Source organism: Hyaena hyaena, unplaced genomic scaffold (assembly GCF_003009895.1).
Source record: "Hyaena hyaena isolate Hyena2069 unplaced genomic scaffold, ASM300989v1 scaffold_0, whole genome shotgun sequence".
Taxonomy (NCBI): domain Eukaryota; kingdom Metazoa; phylum Chordata; class Mammalia; order Carnivora; family Hyaenidae; genus Hyaena; species Hyaena hyaena.
Genome location: NW_024080632.1, coordinates 9,796,797 through 9,816,578, shown reverse-complemented (window position 1 = coordinate 9,816,578; position 19,782 = coordinate 9,796,797). Strand labels below are relative to the sequence as shown.

Sequence of the window (19,782 nt, the reverse complement as noted above, 5' to 3'; positions counted from 1 at the left end):
ATTTAGACACCTAACTGACTGAGCCCCCTGGGCACCCTGCTTAGTTCGCCTACTGATGGAACTGTGGATGATTTCTGGTGTGTGGCTAAAATAAAGCCGTAGCAGCGCTCACACAGAAGTCTTTCCATGGACACGTGGCTTCACTGCTGTTGTGCGAGCACCAACGGGTGGAAGGGCCGGACTGTACGGCACGCATTATGCTCAACCTTTCGATAAACTGCCAAACTGGCTGCCAAAGTGGATGTGCCACTTACAGTCCCTGGAACTCGTGTGCGAGCTCCAGCTGTTCCACAGCCGTGCCCACACGTGGTGCGGTCCGGCCTCCCCGTGGCGGCCACCACCACGCAGGAGTGTAGCATCTCACACACTCGTTTTCACTGTCACTAATGAGCCCGAACATCTTTTCCTGTGCGTGGCCGCCACCAGGAGAGTTGCTTTGGGGAAGGGTGTTTAAATCTTCTGACCATTTATTCATCGGGTAAGAGCTGACTACGTCTGCTCTTTACAAAGGTGTGGGCAGGTAGCCAGCGAGGAGAAGCTCCCACGGGTTGGGAGCTGTTACCCCCCCGCCTCGCTCGGAAGCGGTGAGGAGAGTGTAGTTACTAGACCTTGACAGGAAGCTGTCTGTGGGGGGCTGCCCACAATGGGACCTGTGTGTTCAGAACTGTTTCCCACAACTGTGAAGGGGACAGTAGTGATGACACTGCCTACTTCATGGAGTCGTGCAGATCCAGCAAGCTACTGCATACAAAGCACTTAGAACCGCGCCGACCTGGAACACGCCCACATCCTGATCCCCACAAGCTGTGGCACGTTACCTTCCGTGGCAGAGAGGACTCTGCAGCTGGGTGTAAGTGAAGGGCCTCGGGGAGGGGAGATCGTCCTGCACTCTCTGGGTGGGTTCAACATCCTCATGAGGGTCCAGGACACAGAGGCAGGAGAAGACGTGACGACAGAAGCAGAGGGCAGGGACAGAAAGGAGAGAAGGACTCGGATTCTGGGGATGGAGGAAGGAACACAACACCTTGACTTTAGCTCAGGGAAACGCATTTTGGAAATCTGACCTCCAGAACCACCGGACAATAAATTTACGTGGCAGTTTGTAACAGCTGCCGTAGGAGACGAATACGCTAGAGGAATAAATGCCTCTGCCTCTCTCTCCTTTCAGGCTTTCCACTGGTGAACCCAACTGGAAGCTGGGGGCCATGGGAGTCCGTGGGCACAGTTCACCCAGGCCAGCTTCCAGGGTAGACAGCAGGGTGGGAAAGAAATGTGGACAGGGTATCTAGAGGGGCAAGAGGAAGACATCCAGCACAATTAATTATCCCCATTTTACGGATGAGGAAACTGAGGCACAGAGGGGTTAAGTAACTCATCCAAGGTCACACAGCTGTTGGTTGTGATGACTAGACAACACCAAGAAGTGTTGTGAATCACTGAGTGCTTACTACATGCCAGGCCTGGGGAAAAGCATTTCCCATTTCCTACCAGCCACAGTACTTAGTTCTAAGTACTTAGGAGGAAGGTGCATTCTTGTTATCAGTTGACAGATGAGGAAATGAAGGCTCAGAGAGGTTTCATCATCTGCCCAAGATCACACAGCTGAGAAGGCGTGGAGCTGGGATCTGAATGTAGATGTGCCCAATGCCAAAGTCCACGTGTGTAGCCATCGGGCCACGCCGCTTCCCACTGTCAAGTCCCTGCCGCCTACTTGGTACGCGGCGTGAGATGGGGGCAAATGGTAATGGTTACAATGGTCTCCGGGGGGTGGGTGGGGAGGCATCTCAGGACTTCTTGAGGTCCGTTGTTTCCCTTCTGTCTTTCTTCTCCCTGTCTCTTCTTTGTCTTTATGTCATTTTAGGCTTCCTGGTGCAGCCTCTGGCCCCAGAGCTGTGGCTGCAGCTGAGGAAGCCACAACAGCCGAGGGTTTTGGTTCACCCGAGTAAACCACGTGGTGGGGAGGAGGGGAGTGCGATGTGGGGGACAGAACCGGACTCAGCCTGCCCTGGTCTGAGATAATAAGAAACAGATCTATCGGCTTTGTCCCCGATTGCTGATAATGAGTTCCTAAATCCTCTGGCGTTTCCGGCAGTATCTTTGGGTCCAGTGAGGTGACTCCTGGTAGGCTCCTGGATGGGAGCTGGTCACCAGGAAAACCAAGCCATGGTCAGAAGCTTAGGACTTTCAGCCCCAATTCCCTTATTCCAGAGAGGGGAGAGGGCAGAGGGGAGAGGGGAAGGGGAAGGGGAGAGAGGAGAGGGGAGAGGGGCTAGAAATGGAGTTATGACCCATCATGCCTGTGTGATGCAGTGTCCACAAAAATCCCAATAGCGCAGGATTTCTGAGAACACGTCTACAGGTCAGGAGGGTGGTGCACAGAAGCTCCCGTGCTCAGGACCCTTCCAGACCTCACCTTCATGCCTCTTCACCTGGCTGTTCACCGGTAGCCTTTACCATGTCCTTTATTATCTGATAAGCGGGTAAACGAAAGTAAGCACTACCCTTGAGTTCCGTGAGCTATTCCAGCAAATGACTGAACCCAAAGAGTAGGTCGTGCACACCCTGATTTCTAACCAGTCGGTCAGAAGCACCAGTGACAATCTGGACTAGCAATGAGTGTCAGAAGTGGGGTGGGGACAGTCGTGTGGGACTGAGCTCTTAACCTGTGGGATCTGACGCTATCTCCAGGTGGACAGTGTCAGAAGTGAGTTGAACTGCAGGGCACCCAGCTGGCGTCGGAGAACTGATGTGTGGGAAACCCACACACCTGGGGACAGAAGTACTGAGCGCGCGAGTAAGGAAGGGACACAGCAGTGTTTTTCCTATGCACCTGGCATCGGGCTCTGGGCGCACTCAAGATGGATGGTCAATTCCAACCTGCTCTCCTGCCAACCAACGCCTGGGGTGAATTCTGAGCTTTCTTTTCTTTCTCTTTCTTTTTATGTTTATTTATTTATTTTTGAGAGAAAGACACAGACAGTTTGTGAGCAGGGGAGGGGCAAAGAGAGAGGGAGAGAGAGAATCCCTAGCAGGCTCCATGCTGTCAGAGCAGAGCCTGACGCGGGGCTCAAACTCACAACCGTGAGATCCTGGCCTGAGCTGAAATCAAGAGTTGGATGCTTAACCGACTGAGCCACCCAGGTGCCCCAAATTCTGAGCTTTCTGAAGTTGAAAAGATGGCTACTCTTACAGAATAGTAATACGAAGGAAGAGTCTCCAGACAGTCTCCAGCACGTCCGCCTCTATCCACATTCCCCCCACAGGCCTTCCCGCTGAGGCCCAGGCGTTCAATACATCCCAGAGGTGCTGCCTTCTCCTAGCTCCGCCCAGTCCTCTGAATGACCATAGTTATCCCCCAAGACCTCTCCACCCCAACCTGTCGGCACACCTTCCCCTGCAGGCAAAGCACCTGTGCCGTGTCCGGTCCTGTGTCCGTGGCAGACATCACTAATCCCTCACGGAGCTCATTTCTTCTGAGCCTCAGAACCCTTCCCGTGAAAACACTCCTGAGGCCACAGAGTGGACACCCACGAAAGCCACCCTTCCCGGGAGCAGCAGGATGCGTCAACACGCTTTTTTCCTTCCTCAGGCGAGACTCTGATGAAAACTGCACCAAGGGCAGTTGTGAACAAGGAAACAGGAAGTGTCCTTGGAGAGCAAAGGATGGTGGGGACAAGAAGAAGCCAGGCTCAGGCCCGGGGAATTGTGAGACGTGGGTGACGGGCTCTGTGTATTTTATACGCCGGCATTTGTTCTGCCCGGGTCTATTCTTTCCTGACCCAGAAGGTGCCCGAGTCCCCGGCGTGAGGGAGCGACTGGGCTCCCTCGTGGCCGCAGCCAGTGCCTACCTTGGACTTGACAGCCAGGATGATCTTGGGCAGGGCCACGACGAGGCACTTGAGGGCGATGGTGGCGTACTTCAGCACGAAGTCTGCGATGCCCACGATCCACAGCAGGTCGAAGAAGTCCAGCGTCTCCAGGTTGGGCTTCAGGAATATGAGGCTGGGCGGGGGGGTGGGGTTACAGAGAGTCAGGATGGTCACCTAGGATCCCGGGCCCCTAGAAGCTCCTTCTCCTCACTCTGGGAGCTCTGTAAATATACCCTACAGAAAAGAGCACTGACCTGGGAGCCAGATATCTGTGTCCTGTTTCTGAATCTGCTACTAAGATGCTGCGTGACCTCAGGTGGGTATCTTTTTTTTTTTTTTTTTTTTTAAAAGTTAGCAGGTTTTATTTTTAAATATATTTATTTATTTCTAGGAGAGATAGAGACAGCGTCAGCAGGGGAGGGTCAGAGAGAGAGGGAGAAACAGACTCTGAAACAGGCTCCAGGCTCTGAGCTGGCAGTCAGCACAGAGCCCGACGCGGGGCCCGAACCCACGAACCGCGAGATCATGACCTAAGCGAAAGTCGGACGCTCAACCGACTAAGCCACCCAGGCGCCCCCTCAGGTGGGTATCTTAACCTCTCTCAGCCTCAGTTCCCCTGAGGGCTATGCAATGAGATTGGCCAGGAGCATCGTTAGTTAAGGTCTCCCCCAGTTTTAGGAGTTCACAAACAGGCTTCACAAGAGGAAACAAAAGGGAGGCGAGCAGGTAGGCTGGCCAGCACTGTACAGGGAGGAGAGAAACTCGTGTGCAGACACTGTGCTAAACTACTTACTTACTGTACCTCTTTGTACTGCACAGTGGACACTGCTCATTCCCAATTTATGAATGAGGCCCAGAAGTTGGAGAGGGGAAGTTGCCCAAGGTCACACTGCATGAAAAGCACACGGGCATTAATATCAGACCTCAATTTGAATCTGGTTTTCTCCATTTATTGGACCCTAGGCAAATAATGTTATCTAAGGCTCAGTGTTTTCATCTGCAAAATGGGACTCATTCCCTCCTTCAGGTGGGATTCAATGAGATAACAGACACACTACAGACCCTGCGGTGCGGCAGTGACAATAACAGCAACTCCACAGGTAGGCACTATTTAATCTGCCGCATTTTACAGGTGAGGAAACGGAGGCACCAAAAGATAAAGTAACATGCACCAAGTCCTACAAATACTAAGGGACAGAGATAGATTCAGACTCGGGAATACTGGCTACAGTCAGTGCTTTCCATCTTTATTCCACAGCAGTGCTACTCAGAGTGCGTATCCCATTCTACCCATTTGGAACCAGGTAAGTTAACGTCACGCTCAGCTTCTGTACTTACCTTGTTAAACACGGACATCAAGCCATTCTCAAACTGCGAGCGGTCCATGGACCACACTTTGAGTAGCACTGCTTTCTACCCCCAGAGGATGATGATGTTATTCATAATAACCTAAAAGCTAAAACATCTTGGCTGCTTCCATCATGCTGGCCTCCTCTACGCTTTTTACATGTCTTAACTCATTTCATTTTTCCAAAGAGTCTAGGAGGTAGGCACTGTGATTGTTCTAATCTGAGCTGGGGAAACGGGGGCGCTAAGAGGTACAGTTGCCTGCCTGTGGCTCTGGGCTAGAATGGGAGCCAGACCAGGAACCAGCATCCAAACTGTGCTCGTCTGCTTGCTTTTCCTCCTGCTAGATTGGAGGCTCTGAGCCAAGGCCATACCAAGTCCTCTCTGTCCTCTGTAAAGCAGGAACAGTGCACGCAGCCCAGCGTGGATGCTTTCTGAATGCTTCTGACATGCTCTGCTGGGCTGGCAGGAAGTAGTGCAAACAGGGCTCCCTTATAGCCTCCTAGGAATGAGCTGGTCTGTTTTTTGTGGTTTTTTTTTTAATTTATTTGTTTATTTTGAGAGTGAGGGAGGGGCAGAGAGAGAAGAGACAGAGAATCTCAAGCAGGCTCCGCGCTGTCAGTGCTGAACCGGACACAGGGCTCAATCCCACGAACCATGAGATCATCACCTAAGCCGAAGTTAAGAGTCAGATGTTTAACCGACTAAGCCACCTAGGCACCCCAAACTGGTCTGGTTTTATTTATTTTTTAAAAATCCATTCCTATTTATAACAAAGATTCTCAAGGAGCTAGAGTAGGGCAAAATCAAGAGAAATAATCAGGGGCGCCCGGTTAAGCAGCTGACTTCGGCTCAGGTCATGATCTCGAGGTCTATGAGTTAGCCCTGCACTAGGCTCTGTGCGGACAGCTTGCAGCCTGGAGCCTGCTACGGATTCTATGTCTCCCTCTCTCTCTCTCTCTGCTCTCCCACCCCTGCTCGCACTCTGTCTCTCTTTCAAAAATAAATAAACATTAAAAAATAAAGTAAATAAATGAAAACAATCTATCTTGGCAACCTAACCTGATACCTTCCGTCTCCAGGTTTGAGGGGCTCTCTGTGTTACAATCCCGGGAGAGTCCGGCAGCCCCAGGTGACCTTTGTCTCTGCTCCTGTCCCTCCCCAGGATCTGGGGCTGGGTAGCTGACTTCTACGCTCTGCTTCTCTATTACACGTCTCTGATGGCAATACATTAAGATCTGCCTTCCACTCAGCCCGGAGACCCCGGCTGGTCTTAGACTCATCCATCTGGGTTTCAGTTCACCACCTTAGGGGGTCTCTCCTGTTGTGGGTTTTGAAGGAGGGATGGGGCCAAAGCGTTTCTGCAGTCTGATCACTAAGTCCACTTATTTCTAACGTGCCCTATGAACTTTAATGGACTGATGTATTTTACTGTCAGTTTTGCTCCTCATTAGGCACTACCCCAAATAGGCATAGTAATTTATTATAAAAGAATAGTATCAATCAGGAAAGGATTAAGATACATCGTGTTTCAGTTTCAGTATTTTTCATGCACTGTAGCATTTGACCTTCCTGATAATTAGTCTGTCGGGTGGATAAGGCAACAATAACCTGGTCCAGGTTCTACAAATGAGGAAACTGGGCGAGGCATAAGGAGGTTTCATTATTTGCTGAAGTGCAAAGGCAGGAAAGTGGAAGAGTGCAGGTCATCAGATTTCAAATCCTAGGATGATTCAGTCTTGCTGTGAAGGGCCGCCTAGCAGGATGAAGGCTCGTTAGGAAAAACTTCATTAAGCCTCAGTTTCCTCACCTGTGAAATGGGGCCATCAATACCCTGCCAGGTCACTGCAAGGGTAAAATAAGGTGACAGCTGTGGGTACCACAAGACGCTCTAGACCACTGATGTCATTACAGAAGGGGGCTCAGCTTTGTTGCTCTTCTCCTAAGCTTCTCTCTCTCTCTCCCCACACCCCCCTTTCTCTGCCGCCAGTTTGACTCAGCTCTGGTTTGATGGGGGCATGGAGGTCTGAGCCTGTGAATGTGATCATGCCCAGAGAATGGCATGAGCTGGAAATTCATCCAAGATTCTGGGAAACTCCACCTCCTCCACCCTCCACCCATCAGGACCCTGATGTTCTGGGCCAGACAAGAATGCGTTGTGTGCGATGCGTGTTGATGCCTTAGAACTAACTCTCCAAAGGGCTTTTATGGGGTGGCCCCAGGAACTGGGGAAACTACCCATTCCTCAAAGTCCATTTGTAAAACCGATGTGCATGATTTGAAAGCTTGGCTGGACTTTCAACCCAGTCCTGCAGGTCTTCACTGGCCAACCCTCCGCCACCTCCCCACAGTGTGGTTACTAGAAAATGTAAAATCACACATGTTGGCTTGCAGTGTATTTCTCCTAGAGGGCTCTGCTCTAGCACGCATGTGCACAAGAGGGTGGAATTTAAAAGGTAAGTGACACGGAGCCAGTGCACTGTTCTCATGGGTAGGAGTTGTGTGTCCCAAGCCCAGCAAAGTACCCCCCACTTTCCCACTAGGGGTCAGGCCCCCACCCCCTACTCACCTGTTGTACAGCTGCTGGGAACTGAACGTATAGAGCACGTACAGGGTGTTTCCTGCCAGAAAGGCCAAGATCCACAAGATGACTAGCACCGACCTCTTCTCCTGGAGACAAAGCAAGAGATCTGTAGGGCTGCTGCAATGCCTAAGGTGCACATGGCAAAACATTCCAGAATGTTCTCTGACAAGTGCCAATTTTCCCCTTTCTCAAAGGTTTGGAAGAAGCAGGGCTGATGGTGAAGGGAAGGGCACTGGCATCTTCCCATCCCACTGGAACCCAAGGGGTGGTCACAGAGAAGGTGACATAATGTGGAAACACGTGGGGGCACCTGGGTGGCTCAGTCGGTTAAGCATCTGACTCTTGATTTCGGCTCAGGTCGTGATCTCATGGATCACGGATCTCATGGATCGGGCTCTGAAGCCTGCTTAAGATTCTCTCTCTCTGTCTCTTGTCTCTCCACCCTCCCCCCCACACAAATGTAGAAACCTGTTATGTGAAATGGCAGGAAGGCATTACAGTTGGCAGCACAGCTTCTGAAGCTGAACGGCCTGGGTTCAAACCCTTAGTCTGTAATCAGAGGGCTGGGCAAGCTACTGAAACTCTCTGCATTTCCCTCTCCTCATCTGGAAAATGGGTATATACTGTGTCTCCATAATGGACTCGTGAGAATCGATGTGCACGGAATGCTTAGAACAGTGCTGTACATGGTAAATGTTAGTTCACGCTTTGTGTAAAGAACTGAGGCCCAGAGAAGGTAAAGAGCTCTTGCTCAGGGGCACATGTTCTAACCCTCCGTGCCCTCATTTGAGGATGAGAGTTTTGCTAAGGGTTAAGTACAGTTTCAAGGTAAACATTCAGCCTGCCGTGGGTTTGTGTTTCAGGCTCGATGAACCGTAGGACCTATTATTCAGACTTTACAACCCAGCAGCAGATGCAGACCTACAGGCTGGCAAGTTCTGCTCCCACTTTTTCTAGCATGACCTCTGGGCCACTATCCTGGCCTGACCATTCAACATACGGCCACGGTTATAGGGTTAAATTCAAGCTTGTACTGGAGGCCATCAAAGTCTTTGCTCAAGTCATCCCTATTTCTCTCTCCGGCTTCATTTCTTTTTTTCTTCATGTTTATTTATTTTGAGAGAGAGAGAGAGAGACAAAGCAGGAGTTGAGGAGGGCAGAGAGAGGGAAACACAGACCCCAAAGCAGGCTCTAGGCTCTGGGCTGTCAGCACAGAAGCCAACACAGGCCTTGAACTCACGAGCCGCGAGATCATGACCTTAGCCGAAGTCAGACACTCAACCGGCTGAGGCCCCCAGGCGCCCCTCTCTAGCCTCGTTTCTGATTAGTCCCCAGGAAGACCAGAAGGAAAAGCTTCTGGTACCCTGTTTCCTGGCAGCTTCCCCACCTGAGAGCGAACCCAGGCAATCTGTGGAGAAGGTGCAGAGCAGGGTGCTTGTACTCTGAGAAGACACACACGCAGACCCCTGTGCTGCTGAGTCTTAAAAGCTCCTCTTTTCCTGGACCAGGGCGGCTGCATTGCTGGAATAAGATGAGGTCATCATTTCCTCAGCGTACTCTTCCCTGCGGTTTTGGTAAATGCTCCACCATCTCTAGACACAGATCAGTGCTCCGTGCACGGTTACAAAGCACATTTCCACAGAGTAGACAAAATGAATGCATCTCCATCCACCCATTATTCCAGGCGTGGTCAAGGTTAATGACCCTAGAAACCACCTCCCACCATCCAATGGCTCTTATCAATGTGAATAATCTATTCAGCAGCCCTTCTGACTCCAATAAATAATGGATTCCAGCTTAATCCCCCCGCAAATCCAAGCCAGAGGTGGAATACAAAGAGAATTAGCAAAATGCCGTGAGAAGCCAAACTCTGAAGGACAAAAGGGAGAGTTCTCTAGCAGGAAGTGGAGATGTCTAAACTTGCTAAGGGTCATGGAGAATCGCTTTCACAGAAAATACGTACAGGTGGGCAAAACGTCACCTGTCTTCACAGGGTTCAAGGGTCCCTACCTGGAATGCCTATCGATGGATACAGGCACTCTTTTGCCCCCTAAAATGTAAGCCATGGCACCACTTGGATGTTACTGCATTCGAGAGAGAGGCAGCCCTAGAAGTGTCCCACTATGGTGTTAATCAACCTGCTGGTCTAAAGGTGGGTCCGGGATGACGGCGGTGAAGCTGTACGGCCCCCCAACAGCGCCAGCGGGATGGCCTTCACTGCGAGAGCAGCCAGGCAGATATGGGTGCCATGGGCACGCCGGGGCAGACCCTGCTGTTGGAAAGGTGTGGGAGAGGCATGGCAGGCCATCTGTCCAGGGGCGGCAGGCAGAACAGCCTCCCACAGAGACCCCGTCCCAACCCCTGGAACCTGTGGATGTGTTCACTCACGTGGCAAAGGGGAAGTGAGGCTGCTAACCAGCTAACCCTGAGATGGGGAGAGACTCCAGAATTTTCCAGCTGGGGCCGATGTAGTCACTAGAGTCCCTAGAAGTGGAAGAGGAGACAGAAGGGGGAGTCCCAGGGAGAAAGGACTAGAGGCAGGTGGGCACAGAGGTGCAATGCTGCTGGCTCAAAGGAAGAGGAAAGGGGCCATGAGCCAGAGAATGTGGGCGACCCCTAGCACGTGGGAAAGGCAAGGCAGGGGTCTCCTCTGAACCCTCTGGAAGAACACTTGTGCTGACACCTGGTCCTCACCCGCAGAGGCCCACTTCAGACTTCCGACCCCCAGAACCACACGGGAGTAAATCCGTATTGTTCAGCCACTGGGTTTGCACTCGCGCACCCCAACAGCCTCAGAGACTAATCCGCCAGGTGACTCACCTTCAGAGAGACCTGTTCTCGCAGTGTGGAGTTGGCATAGGCAAAGGTGCTGGCCATCCCGATGCACACGGCAATGCCTGCGGGACAGAGAAGGGTCCGACAGCACCCGCTCAGACGTACCAGGCCTGGCCCTGGCTTACTGGGGACCGCGAGCCACATTAAAAAGTCACTACCCTCTATTGCTTTAGACCAACCAAGCAGCAAAGTTTCTGCTGGACGAATGCCAACCTCCCCAGCACGGAGGAGGAAACAGGCTCAGAGAAGGTGAGTGACTTGTCCCAGGTCACATGGCTGGTCGGCCAGGATCGGAACCCAGGTCTTACTCAGAACCCCACAATCTTAAGCGCCGTGCACCATGGGGGCCTCTACTGCCTTGCCCTGGCACTTGGGGCGAAGCCGCCCCCCGTAGGTGAAGCCCCCGGTTGACACCCCTGTGACCCCCAGGACTCACCAAGCTTGTGCTGGAAGCACACTTTGGCCAGGAGGATCAGGATGAAGGGCAGGCCCTTCTGGAGCCAGCAGACCACGGCCTTCAGCTCGGACAGGGCGGGGGCGGGCGTCCCCGGCTGCTCGTCGCCCCCCTCGTCGGAGTGAGCACGGTGGTCCCCGCCCACGTGCTGCAGCAGCGAGCTCCCGCGGTGGGCGCCATGGTGGAAGTGGTGGAGGGGCTGGCGGTGGTGGTAGGCGGCCCCCTCGCCCCGGCCCCCGCCCTCCTCCCTGGACGCTGGCATCTGGATGAACACGTCCCCGCCCCCGGCCGACGCCCCCAGAACCAGGCTGGACGGGAACGGGGCGGTGGGCAGGCTGCCCGCCGGGAGGCCGGGGAGGCCGGAGAAGAGCGCAGGTGGGGAGGCCGCCTCTGCCTTCAGACTCTCAAAGACGCCACCTTCATCCACGCTCGCCTCGGAGCTGAGCGCTTGGCTGCGATTTCTGGGCCAGGAGGGAAGAGAGAGCCCCACCAAGTCAGGCAGAGAGAAAGAGAAGCACCCCAGTGGAGGATGGGGGAGGGGCAAACAATAGTGCCAACCTTGTTACAGGCTGAGCTGGGTCCTTGTTGAAGCCCTAACGTCCAGGACCTCAGAAAGCGGCTGTATTTTCAGATAAGGTCCTTGCAGGGGTGATTAAGTTAAAATGATGTTATTAGGGTGGGTCCTAATCCAATATGACTAGTGTCTTTTTTTTTTTTAATGTTTATTTATTTTTGAAGGGGAGAGAGAGACAGCACGAGCAGGGAAGGGGCAGAGAGGGAGACAACAGAATCCAAAGCAGGCTCCAGGCTCTTAGCTGTTAGCACAGAGCCCGACATCAGGCTTGAGCTCATGAGCTGTGAGATCATGACCTGAGCCGAAGTCGGATGCTCAACTGACTGAGCCCCCCAGGCGCCCCAGGACTAGTGCCTTTACAAGAGATTAGGACACAGACACAGGGAAGACCCCGTGAGGACAAAGGGAGGAGGAGGCCATCCACAAGCCAAAAACAGAGCTTCAGAAGAAACCTGCCCTGTCCACACCTTGATCTCGGAACTTCCAGCCTCCAGAACTGTGAGACAATAAATTGCTAATTTTTTTAAGTTTATTTATTTTCAGAGAGAGAGAGAGAGAGAGAGAGAGAGAGAGAGAGAAAATGAGAATGAGTGGAATAGGGGGAGAGAGAGAGGGCGGAGATAATCCCAAGCTCCAACTTGGGCTTTGAACTCATAAAACTGTGAAATCATGACCTGAGCCGAAATCAAGAATCCAATGCTCAACTAACCGAGCCACCCAGGCACCCAAGTAACTCAGCTGTTTACGGCACCCAGCGTGCTGTATCTTGCCCTGAAAACTAATACAAATAGTAATAGCAATAGGGTCATAATCTTTTTTAAAAATGTATTGTGTGACAGACACTTTTCTAAGGGCTCCCCATTGATTACATCGCTAAACCCTCCGATCAACCCTGTGAATTAGGTACTAATAGTACCCCCATCTAACAGATCAAGAAACTGAGGCATAGAGAAAGTAACATGTCCTGAGTCACATAGCTGGTAAGGGACAGAGCAAGAGAGATTCAACTAACTCCAGAGCCCACTTTCTTAACCGCTATACTTTACAGAAAAGCTAGCACAGAATCTATGATTCCAGAATAACCTCAGGAACTAGGACCCCTGGCCCTATAATCTTCAATGACTCCCAGTTTCCAAGAGGGCCCAGCCTTGGTCACTGGCTGATATTTAGAGAGAAGCAGACATATTAAAAGTAAAGTAAAGAAGACTCAACAGAGAAGCCCACATTCAAACTCTAGCTCTATCCTTCCTAAAAATATTTTTTTTCCTTTTAAATTTAAATGTTTCTTTATTCTTGAGAGAGAGGGAGGGAGGGGCACAGAGAGAGGGAGACAGAGGATCCTAAGTGGAAGTGGACTCTGTGCTGAGAGCAGAGAGCCCAACACGGGGCTTGAATTCACAAACCGTGAGATCATGACCTGAGCTGAAGTGGACGCTGAACCAACTGAGTCGCCCAGGCACCTCTCACCCTTCCTAGAGGTCTTACCAACCCTGCACTGTTTCCTCACCTGAAAACTGGCATAAACACCATTCATACATAGAACTCCTGTGGGATCAAATTTAGAACATCCTTCCAACACACAGTAGGTGTTCAATACGTAGGGATGATTATCTCTAATCCCTATGGAAAGAGCCCCAGGGCCAATGGGCCACTCTAGTTCCAAACCAAGCTTCTTGTATTAGAATCCAGCAAAGGATTCTAGGGCTCTTTCAGCGTCATTGCTGGAGGAGCAGGGAGCCCAGAAAAGTTATCTCCCCAAGAATGGAGAGCCCCCGAACTGGGTACACTTTCCATGAACACGAGGCTCTGGACTTCTGGATGTCATGTCTAGGGCTGGTCTTCTCAAATGGGACCATGATGTAGAAGTTCAGTCTACACCACAGATACAAGTGGAGCTGATTTGCTACGTGTGTGTGTGTCGGGGAGGAGCGAAGAGTATCCTTCCTTCTCCCTCCCTTCTCTCCCCCTGCAGTAGGGTCCCTAAGACACCTCTCAGACCCCCATGCTACTTAAAATATACCATGACCTTTGTGAATGTGAGAGCTGAGTCCCATTCATCCTCTGGACCCCACAACCCAGGGTACATGGTAGGTACTTAGTAAAGGTGTGCGAGCTATCACCCAGGCACATCACACCAGACTCTGTATAACTTACCGTCTGCTCAAGAGACCAGGATGCATTTTAAAAAAGCACATGTGAGGGGCGCCTGGGTGGCTTAGTCGGTTAAACATCCGACTTTCGCTTGGGTCATGGTCTCGCGGTTCGTGGGTTCGCGCCCCGCGTCGGGCTCTGTGCTGACTGCCAGCTCAGAGCCTGGAGCCTGTTTCATTCTGTGACTCCCTCTCTCTCTAATCCTCCCCTGCTCGCGCTGTCTCTCTCTCTCTCTCTCTTAGAAATAAATAAAAAACATTTAAAAAAAAAAAAAAAGCACATGTGATTATTTCCTGCCAAAAGGGCTTCCCATTCTAAACTCCTTCCTGCAGGCTCAGGTAAGCACTACCTATAGACAGGGACTAATATCATTCCTCTTTTACGGATAAAGAAACACACTCAGAGAGACAGAACTGCCGGATGCCCTGGGCCATCTGGCCCCAAATCCCAATGTCATCATGTGCCTTTTCCCTACGCAGGGCCTTTGCATAGACACCAGGATGTCTTCCCCACCGCAGCCCATTCCACTGAGGTAACCGGTGCACATCCACCAGATTTCAACTAAAATCCCTCTCGCCTGGTGGAGCCCTCCCTCCCTCCCTCCTAGACAACAGCAGTCTCCTTGCTTCTTACCCTCACTGCAGCCGAACCCCCTGCATGGGACTGCTCCCCGATAGCATTTCCCTGCTTACCTGGCCCTCAGCCCTAGCTGCACGTGATAATCACACAAGGGAGCTTCTGAAAAATACAGGTGTCTGAGACCCAGTGTTAACCAACTGAATCAAAACCTCTGGGGGTGGGCCCTGACATCGCTAGGTCATGAGATCCCTCCAGGTGATTCTAATGTTCACTCAGCACCGAGAATAGCACTGTGGACAGGGCCCTGCTCCAGAGGTCAAACATCGTGATTGTTTCTTCCTACTGTCTCTCTCCTGCCTAGCACAGTGCACCTGGCACACAGAGCACGCTCAATTAATCCTGTTTGAAATAATGACCGAATGAACTTACTAAAGGCTCTGAGGAGGCCTGCAACTGCATTAAAAAACTGATTTTGTTGAAACGTCATGTTTCCCAACCTGATTTGACCATTGAATTCTTTGACCTATTAACATCTTACAGGACACCTGTGAAACCCAGCAGGGGAACTGCTGGCCTAGAGAAATCTCAGGGTTGGCTTCTCTAACTCTATAAGCTTGACCTGGGGGACTGTTATCATAAACCCACCCCATGGCCCATCCCTGCTGGCTCTAAAAACCCAGGAGACATATGGTCCTACTCCCTTGGGCACAGAATAACAATAAAAGTAATATTAACAACAACAACAACAGACACCATGGCTATGACCCTCAAGGGGCCATGAGCTTTTTCTGCACTTCAAGAAACTGAGCTCAGAAAGCAGGAGGCCTGGCAGGTGCCCACGCTGACCCACACAGGGGCCAAGCTTTGTCCCCCATCGGGCCCTGGAAAGCCTTCCTGGCCCCTTTGAGCTCACCAGCCCTGAGCTCACAGGGTTCAGGGGGCCTCTGGTACAACCAGGGAGGACTCAACCCACCAAGGAGCTTTTTATAGCTGGCCTCCGTTCCCTGGGCCTCTCCCTGGTATCCAGCAGAGATTTCAGCCTAAATGGGAAAGAATATTCCTTGGAGGACAGAGGCTGTGCTTCCAACTTAACCACGTAAGGGCCAGAATGTGAGGCAGCCCAGGAGTAGATCCACCCAGACAGGAGGGACTCGTAATGTGGTGACTCAAAGCATAGACTATGGGGGGCAATGGACTGGGGCCTGAATCTCAGCCTGCTGCTTACTGGCTGTGTGACTTCTGGGAGTTTACTTCCCCTCTCTGAGCCTCAGTTTCCTATAAAAATCGTTCTGACCTCCTCAGGCCAATGTGAGGGTGGCACGGGGTAAGCACACAATACACGGTGGCCGTTATTTTCCTGCTGCGGTCTCTGCCCCCAAAGACCTCATGGTTCACTGGAGGGCAGCCAGCAATTCTGTCCTCAGAGGCTAGGGCAGCTCCAAGCAGCGCATGTATACGCTGGATACCGTCTTTGTGCACCTTCAGGCTCGTTCACTCATTCAGAAACAACCCTGAGTTTTATTATCTAGATTTTATGGATGGGAAAGAAAACTGAGGCTTGGGGTACAGTTGCTTGCCACAGGCACCGGAGGTGGAAAATGGCTAAGCTGGGGTTCTGGCTGGGGGTCACCAGACTTAAGGCCAGTGGTCTTCCTGGCAGAATGGTCAGGCTTGATGCCAAACGCACTGGTAAATGTTCTTTGGGATTCTGTGCTCAGCCTTGGGGCTGCCGGGGACCCGGAATGGGAGGTGAAGGAGGAGAAGTTCAGTGGCCAATTCCTCGGACGCACGTGCCCAGCACACAGGGGAGAGCATCACAACCTGAGACCAGTCGGCGCGGTGTGAACTCTCCTGGACTTCGCCAGTCATTCTAGTGCATGTTTTTAACTGTGTTTTCTCAGAATTTCTCCTTGTCTGTTTGGCATCTGTTAATCATAGGGCCGAGGTAACAGCCAAAGTTGTTTATATGCCCACCCACTTCCTTATGGACGCCGGGCACACCCAGCCAATATTTCCCCTGCCCTAAACCCCCCAGGGCCAGGTATCAGAAAACTAGACAACACCCCTATAGCCCAGAGCCTGACATTATTCAAGCTGGCCAAATCCCAAGCTGTCACCCCCCCACCCCCACCCTGCCACACAATGAAAGCTGTGGCCTACGTTTACTCTTTGCTTCTGTCTGTCTCCTGATGGTGCTTCCCTGCGTGGCCCTGCCTACTGATATGTGTCCCCCTCTCTCAGGATGCGTACGTAACAGAAACCTCCCTGAGACCTTAGCCTCTCCACGTCCTCACTTGATCACCTCTAGAAGTTAAAACCTGGGGAACAAGGGGGTCACCAGTCACACAGGCTTTGGGGATGACCATCAAAGCAACAGCAAACTGCACTGCACTGAGAAATATAAGCTCTCACTGGGCAGAGCAGTTTCCAACCACATGTCAACTAATAAGTCACCCGAGAAGCAGGTGTTGCTTGATCCAGATTTGGAATTGCCCCCGACCCCCTGGGCCCAGAGCCTCTGAGTGGAACGAAGCCAGGAGACGTCTACCTACCTTTCAGGTGGACCGTTCTCTGTGTTGCTGCTGTGGCGTCTCTGCATTTTCCTTAGGACCTGAAAGTCAACACATGGCGTGAGCTGGCATGTCTTAACATTCCTGTTGCTGGTTGGATTGCCCAGGCAACTATAAGCAGGTGTCACCCCTCTCTCACACCCCCACAGCTCTCTGACATTCTGCAAACCCTGTCTGCATCTCTCGGGTTATTCAGCCTTCAACTCAACATTCGATCCCAGTGAGGAGACTGTTATCACCCCATTTCACAGAGGAGGATGTTGAGACCCAGGGGTGGAGGGAGCCTTCATGTGAGAGGAAGCAGTGGACAATGCGGCCGATGTTGGATGACAAGAAGTAAGCAGTGGACTGGCAGTACAAGACACGGCTTCCAGGGCGCCTGGGGGGCTCAGTCGGTTAAGTGTCGGACTTTGGCTCAGGTCATGATCTCACGGTTTGTGAGTTCAAGCACCATATTGGGCTCTGTGCTGACAGCTCAGAGTCTGGAGCCTGCTTTGGATTCTGTGTCTCCCTCTCTCTCTGCCTCTCCCTCACTTGCACTGTCTCTCTCTCTCTCAAGAATAAATAGACGTTAAAAAAAAAAAAAAAAAGAGAGACATGGCTTCTGGACCGATGCTGCTCATAACTTGCTGTGTGACCTTGGGATCATCAGTAACCTCTCTGTGACCTCAGATTCCCCATCAGTTAAATGGGGGAAGGGTGTATGTGTGGGTGTGGAGACGCTGAAACCCAAAGCTTCCTTTTAGTCCCCCCAACCCCCCTGTTTAATAAAGTGGTAGTGAGGACGTGAATCCTTGCGGAGACAGGTCACCTGGTTCACGGCGAGGAGCCACATGGACTTCAGAACTCCATGCTGATGACGCCTGCGGTGGGCCTTCAGGGCTCCTGATTGGGACGTGATCGCTAGAGGCCAGAAAAAGCAAGCCTCTCCCTCCTCTTCCTCTGCAGAGGGATGCACAGGTCACCAGAGCTCCAAACCTTGGATGGAACAGAACACTTCAGGGAATAGTCCATGCGATGGCTTGAGCCTGAGAATGTCTTAGCTCTGAGCACATCTCTGGTTAGCCTCTCACCCATCCCTCTTCAGGGCTCCTGGGCACGTTTTCTTAATGTCTTTTTCCCTATTGACAAACTAGGATCCTGATTGGGGAACACAGAAAATCTGTTTAAGGTCGTCCGATGGCTTCCCACTGCAACCAGAATAAAATCCAAACTCTCTTTACAGCCTACAAGTTTGGCCTGATGCCACCTCACCTGTTTCCAATCTCATTTCCTTCTACTCTTCCTTTAACCACCATGAGCTTGTTTCTCATACTTGCTGGCTCGTCCTTGCCTCAGGGCCTTTGTTCTTGCTGTTCTTTCTTCCTTGAACGCTCTTCTTTCTGTTTAGCTCCTCAGGTCAAACATCACCTTCTCCTCTCACCCTCCTGACCCAACGGTATGTTGCTCTGTTTCATCTTCTTCATAGAACTTAACCATTTACTTACATGTTTGCTTATGTCATCTGTCCTCCATTAGAATGTAAAGTCCACAAAAGCAGGCACCCTATGTTTGGCTCATCCCTATACCTCAGCATCCAGAACATTGCCTAGCACAGAGTTGCATACAATAAATATTCAAATACTTATTCAACAGTTATCTATGGGTCTAAGTTACTTTTTTGTACACTCCCTTTTCCCTCCCTAGAGAAATAAAAGCCATAGACTTTCCATGAGTAGGTTTAGCCTCAAATATATATACACATACATGTGTATATAGACACGTATACATATGTACGTATACATATATGTATATATAGACACGTAGACACGTATACATATACACATATGCGTATATGTACGTAGACACGTATACATATACACATATGCGTATATGTACGTAGACACGTATACATATACACATATGCGTATATGTACGTAGACACGTATACATATACACATATGCGTATATGTACGTAGACACGTATACATATACACATATGCGTATATATATATATATACATAGGCACGTATACATATGTACACATACACATATATATATATATATATATATATATCTGGTACCAGGACCAAAGATGGTAGGTTGAGGACATCATAATTGGTTTTGCATGATTTCCTAATCTTGACCACCTCCTTCAGGGGGCAGCGTTGGTGCAGGGCCCCTGATTAGAGGCAGAATTTAGCAGCTAAACCTCTTTTGAAAAATCAGCTAAGAAGTGGGTCAGTATCACCATCCGAGCTACAAAGCAAAGCAAAGCTCCTTATGTAAATAATTTTCAAGAACTTGCAATGTCTCCTTAATGCCCTCTCCCAATGATCCCTCCCCCTCCCCCATCACTTGCAAATCCTTGGGCGGAAAATACAGCTCCCAAAGTTTCCATCCGCGAATTTGACACAGTCTCCAAAGTCACATGCGCAAGATTCCACTTTGAGATGCTCGCTTATGAGGGGCTTCGGATTCTCTGCTGGACCCAGGCCGTACGTAATTATTCCTATACTGAATTCCAGAACAAAATTCTGCACGTGGGATGCATCTGAATGACTGAATGAAACGTCTCTTGGCCCTCTGTTCCATTCACTGTTCTACACCCTCATGAACAATTACCCTAAGACTTTTCCATACATGCTTTGTTTTCAGTTGAGCCCCTGGGGCCGTTACGGGCACCGAAATGCACGCGAGAGCATCTCCCGCGTTACACGCACTGGAAGCAGGCAGGTGCACTTTGGGGAAAAAAGCCGCGAGCGTCTCCCATTTTTGCAACCAACGTGGAGCACAAAACGCCCTAGGACTACAGGGGCGGGAGACTACACGAACCATCC

The 19,782-nt window shown here is 51.1% G+C and overlaps 1 protein-coding gene across 2 annotated transcripts in view; it reads right to left on the bottom strand.

Moving 5' to 3' along the window:
- RNFT2 (ring finger protein, transmembrane 2) overlaps window positions 1–19,782 on the bottom strand; it is a 66,361-nt gene that overhangs the window by 46,489 nt on the left and 90 nt on the right. For both annotated transcript variants that reach the window (XM_039239662.1, XM_039240396.1), the window contains exons 2-7: window positions 17,775–17,941; window positions 16,946–17,004; window positions 11,072–11,550; window positions 10,621–10,697; window positions 7,786–7,886; window positions 3,849–4,002 (exon numbers count right to left, since the gene is read on the bottom strand). In XM_039239662.1, the coding sequence (XP_039095593.1) occupies window positions 3,849–4,002; window positions 7,786–7,886; window positions 10,621–10,697; window positions 11,072–11,550; window positions 16,946–17,004; window positions 17,775–17,798 (894 nt within the window). In that variant the 5' untranslated portion in view covers window positions 17,799–17,941. The remainder of the gene's footprint in view (window positions 1–3,848; window positions 4,003–7,785; window positions 7,887–10,620; window positions 10,698–11,071; window positions 11,551–16,945; window positions 17,005–17,774; window positions 17,942–19,782) is intronic.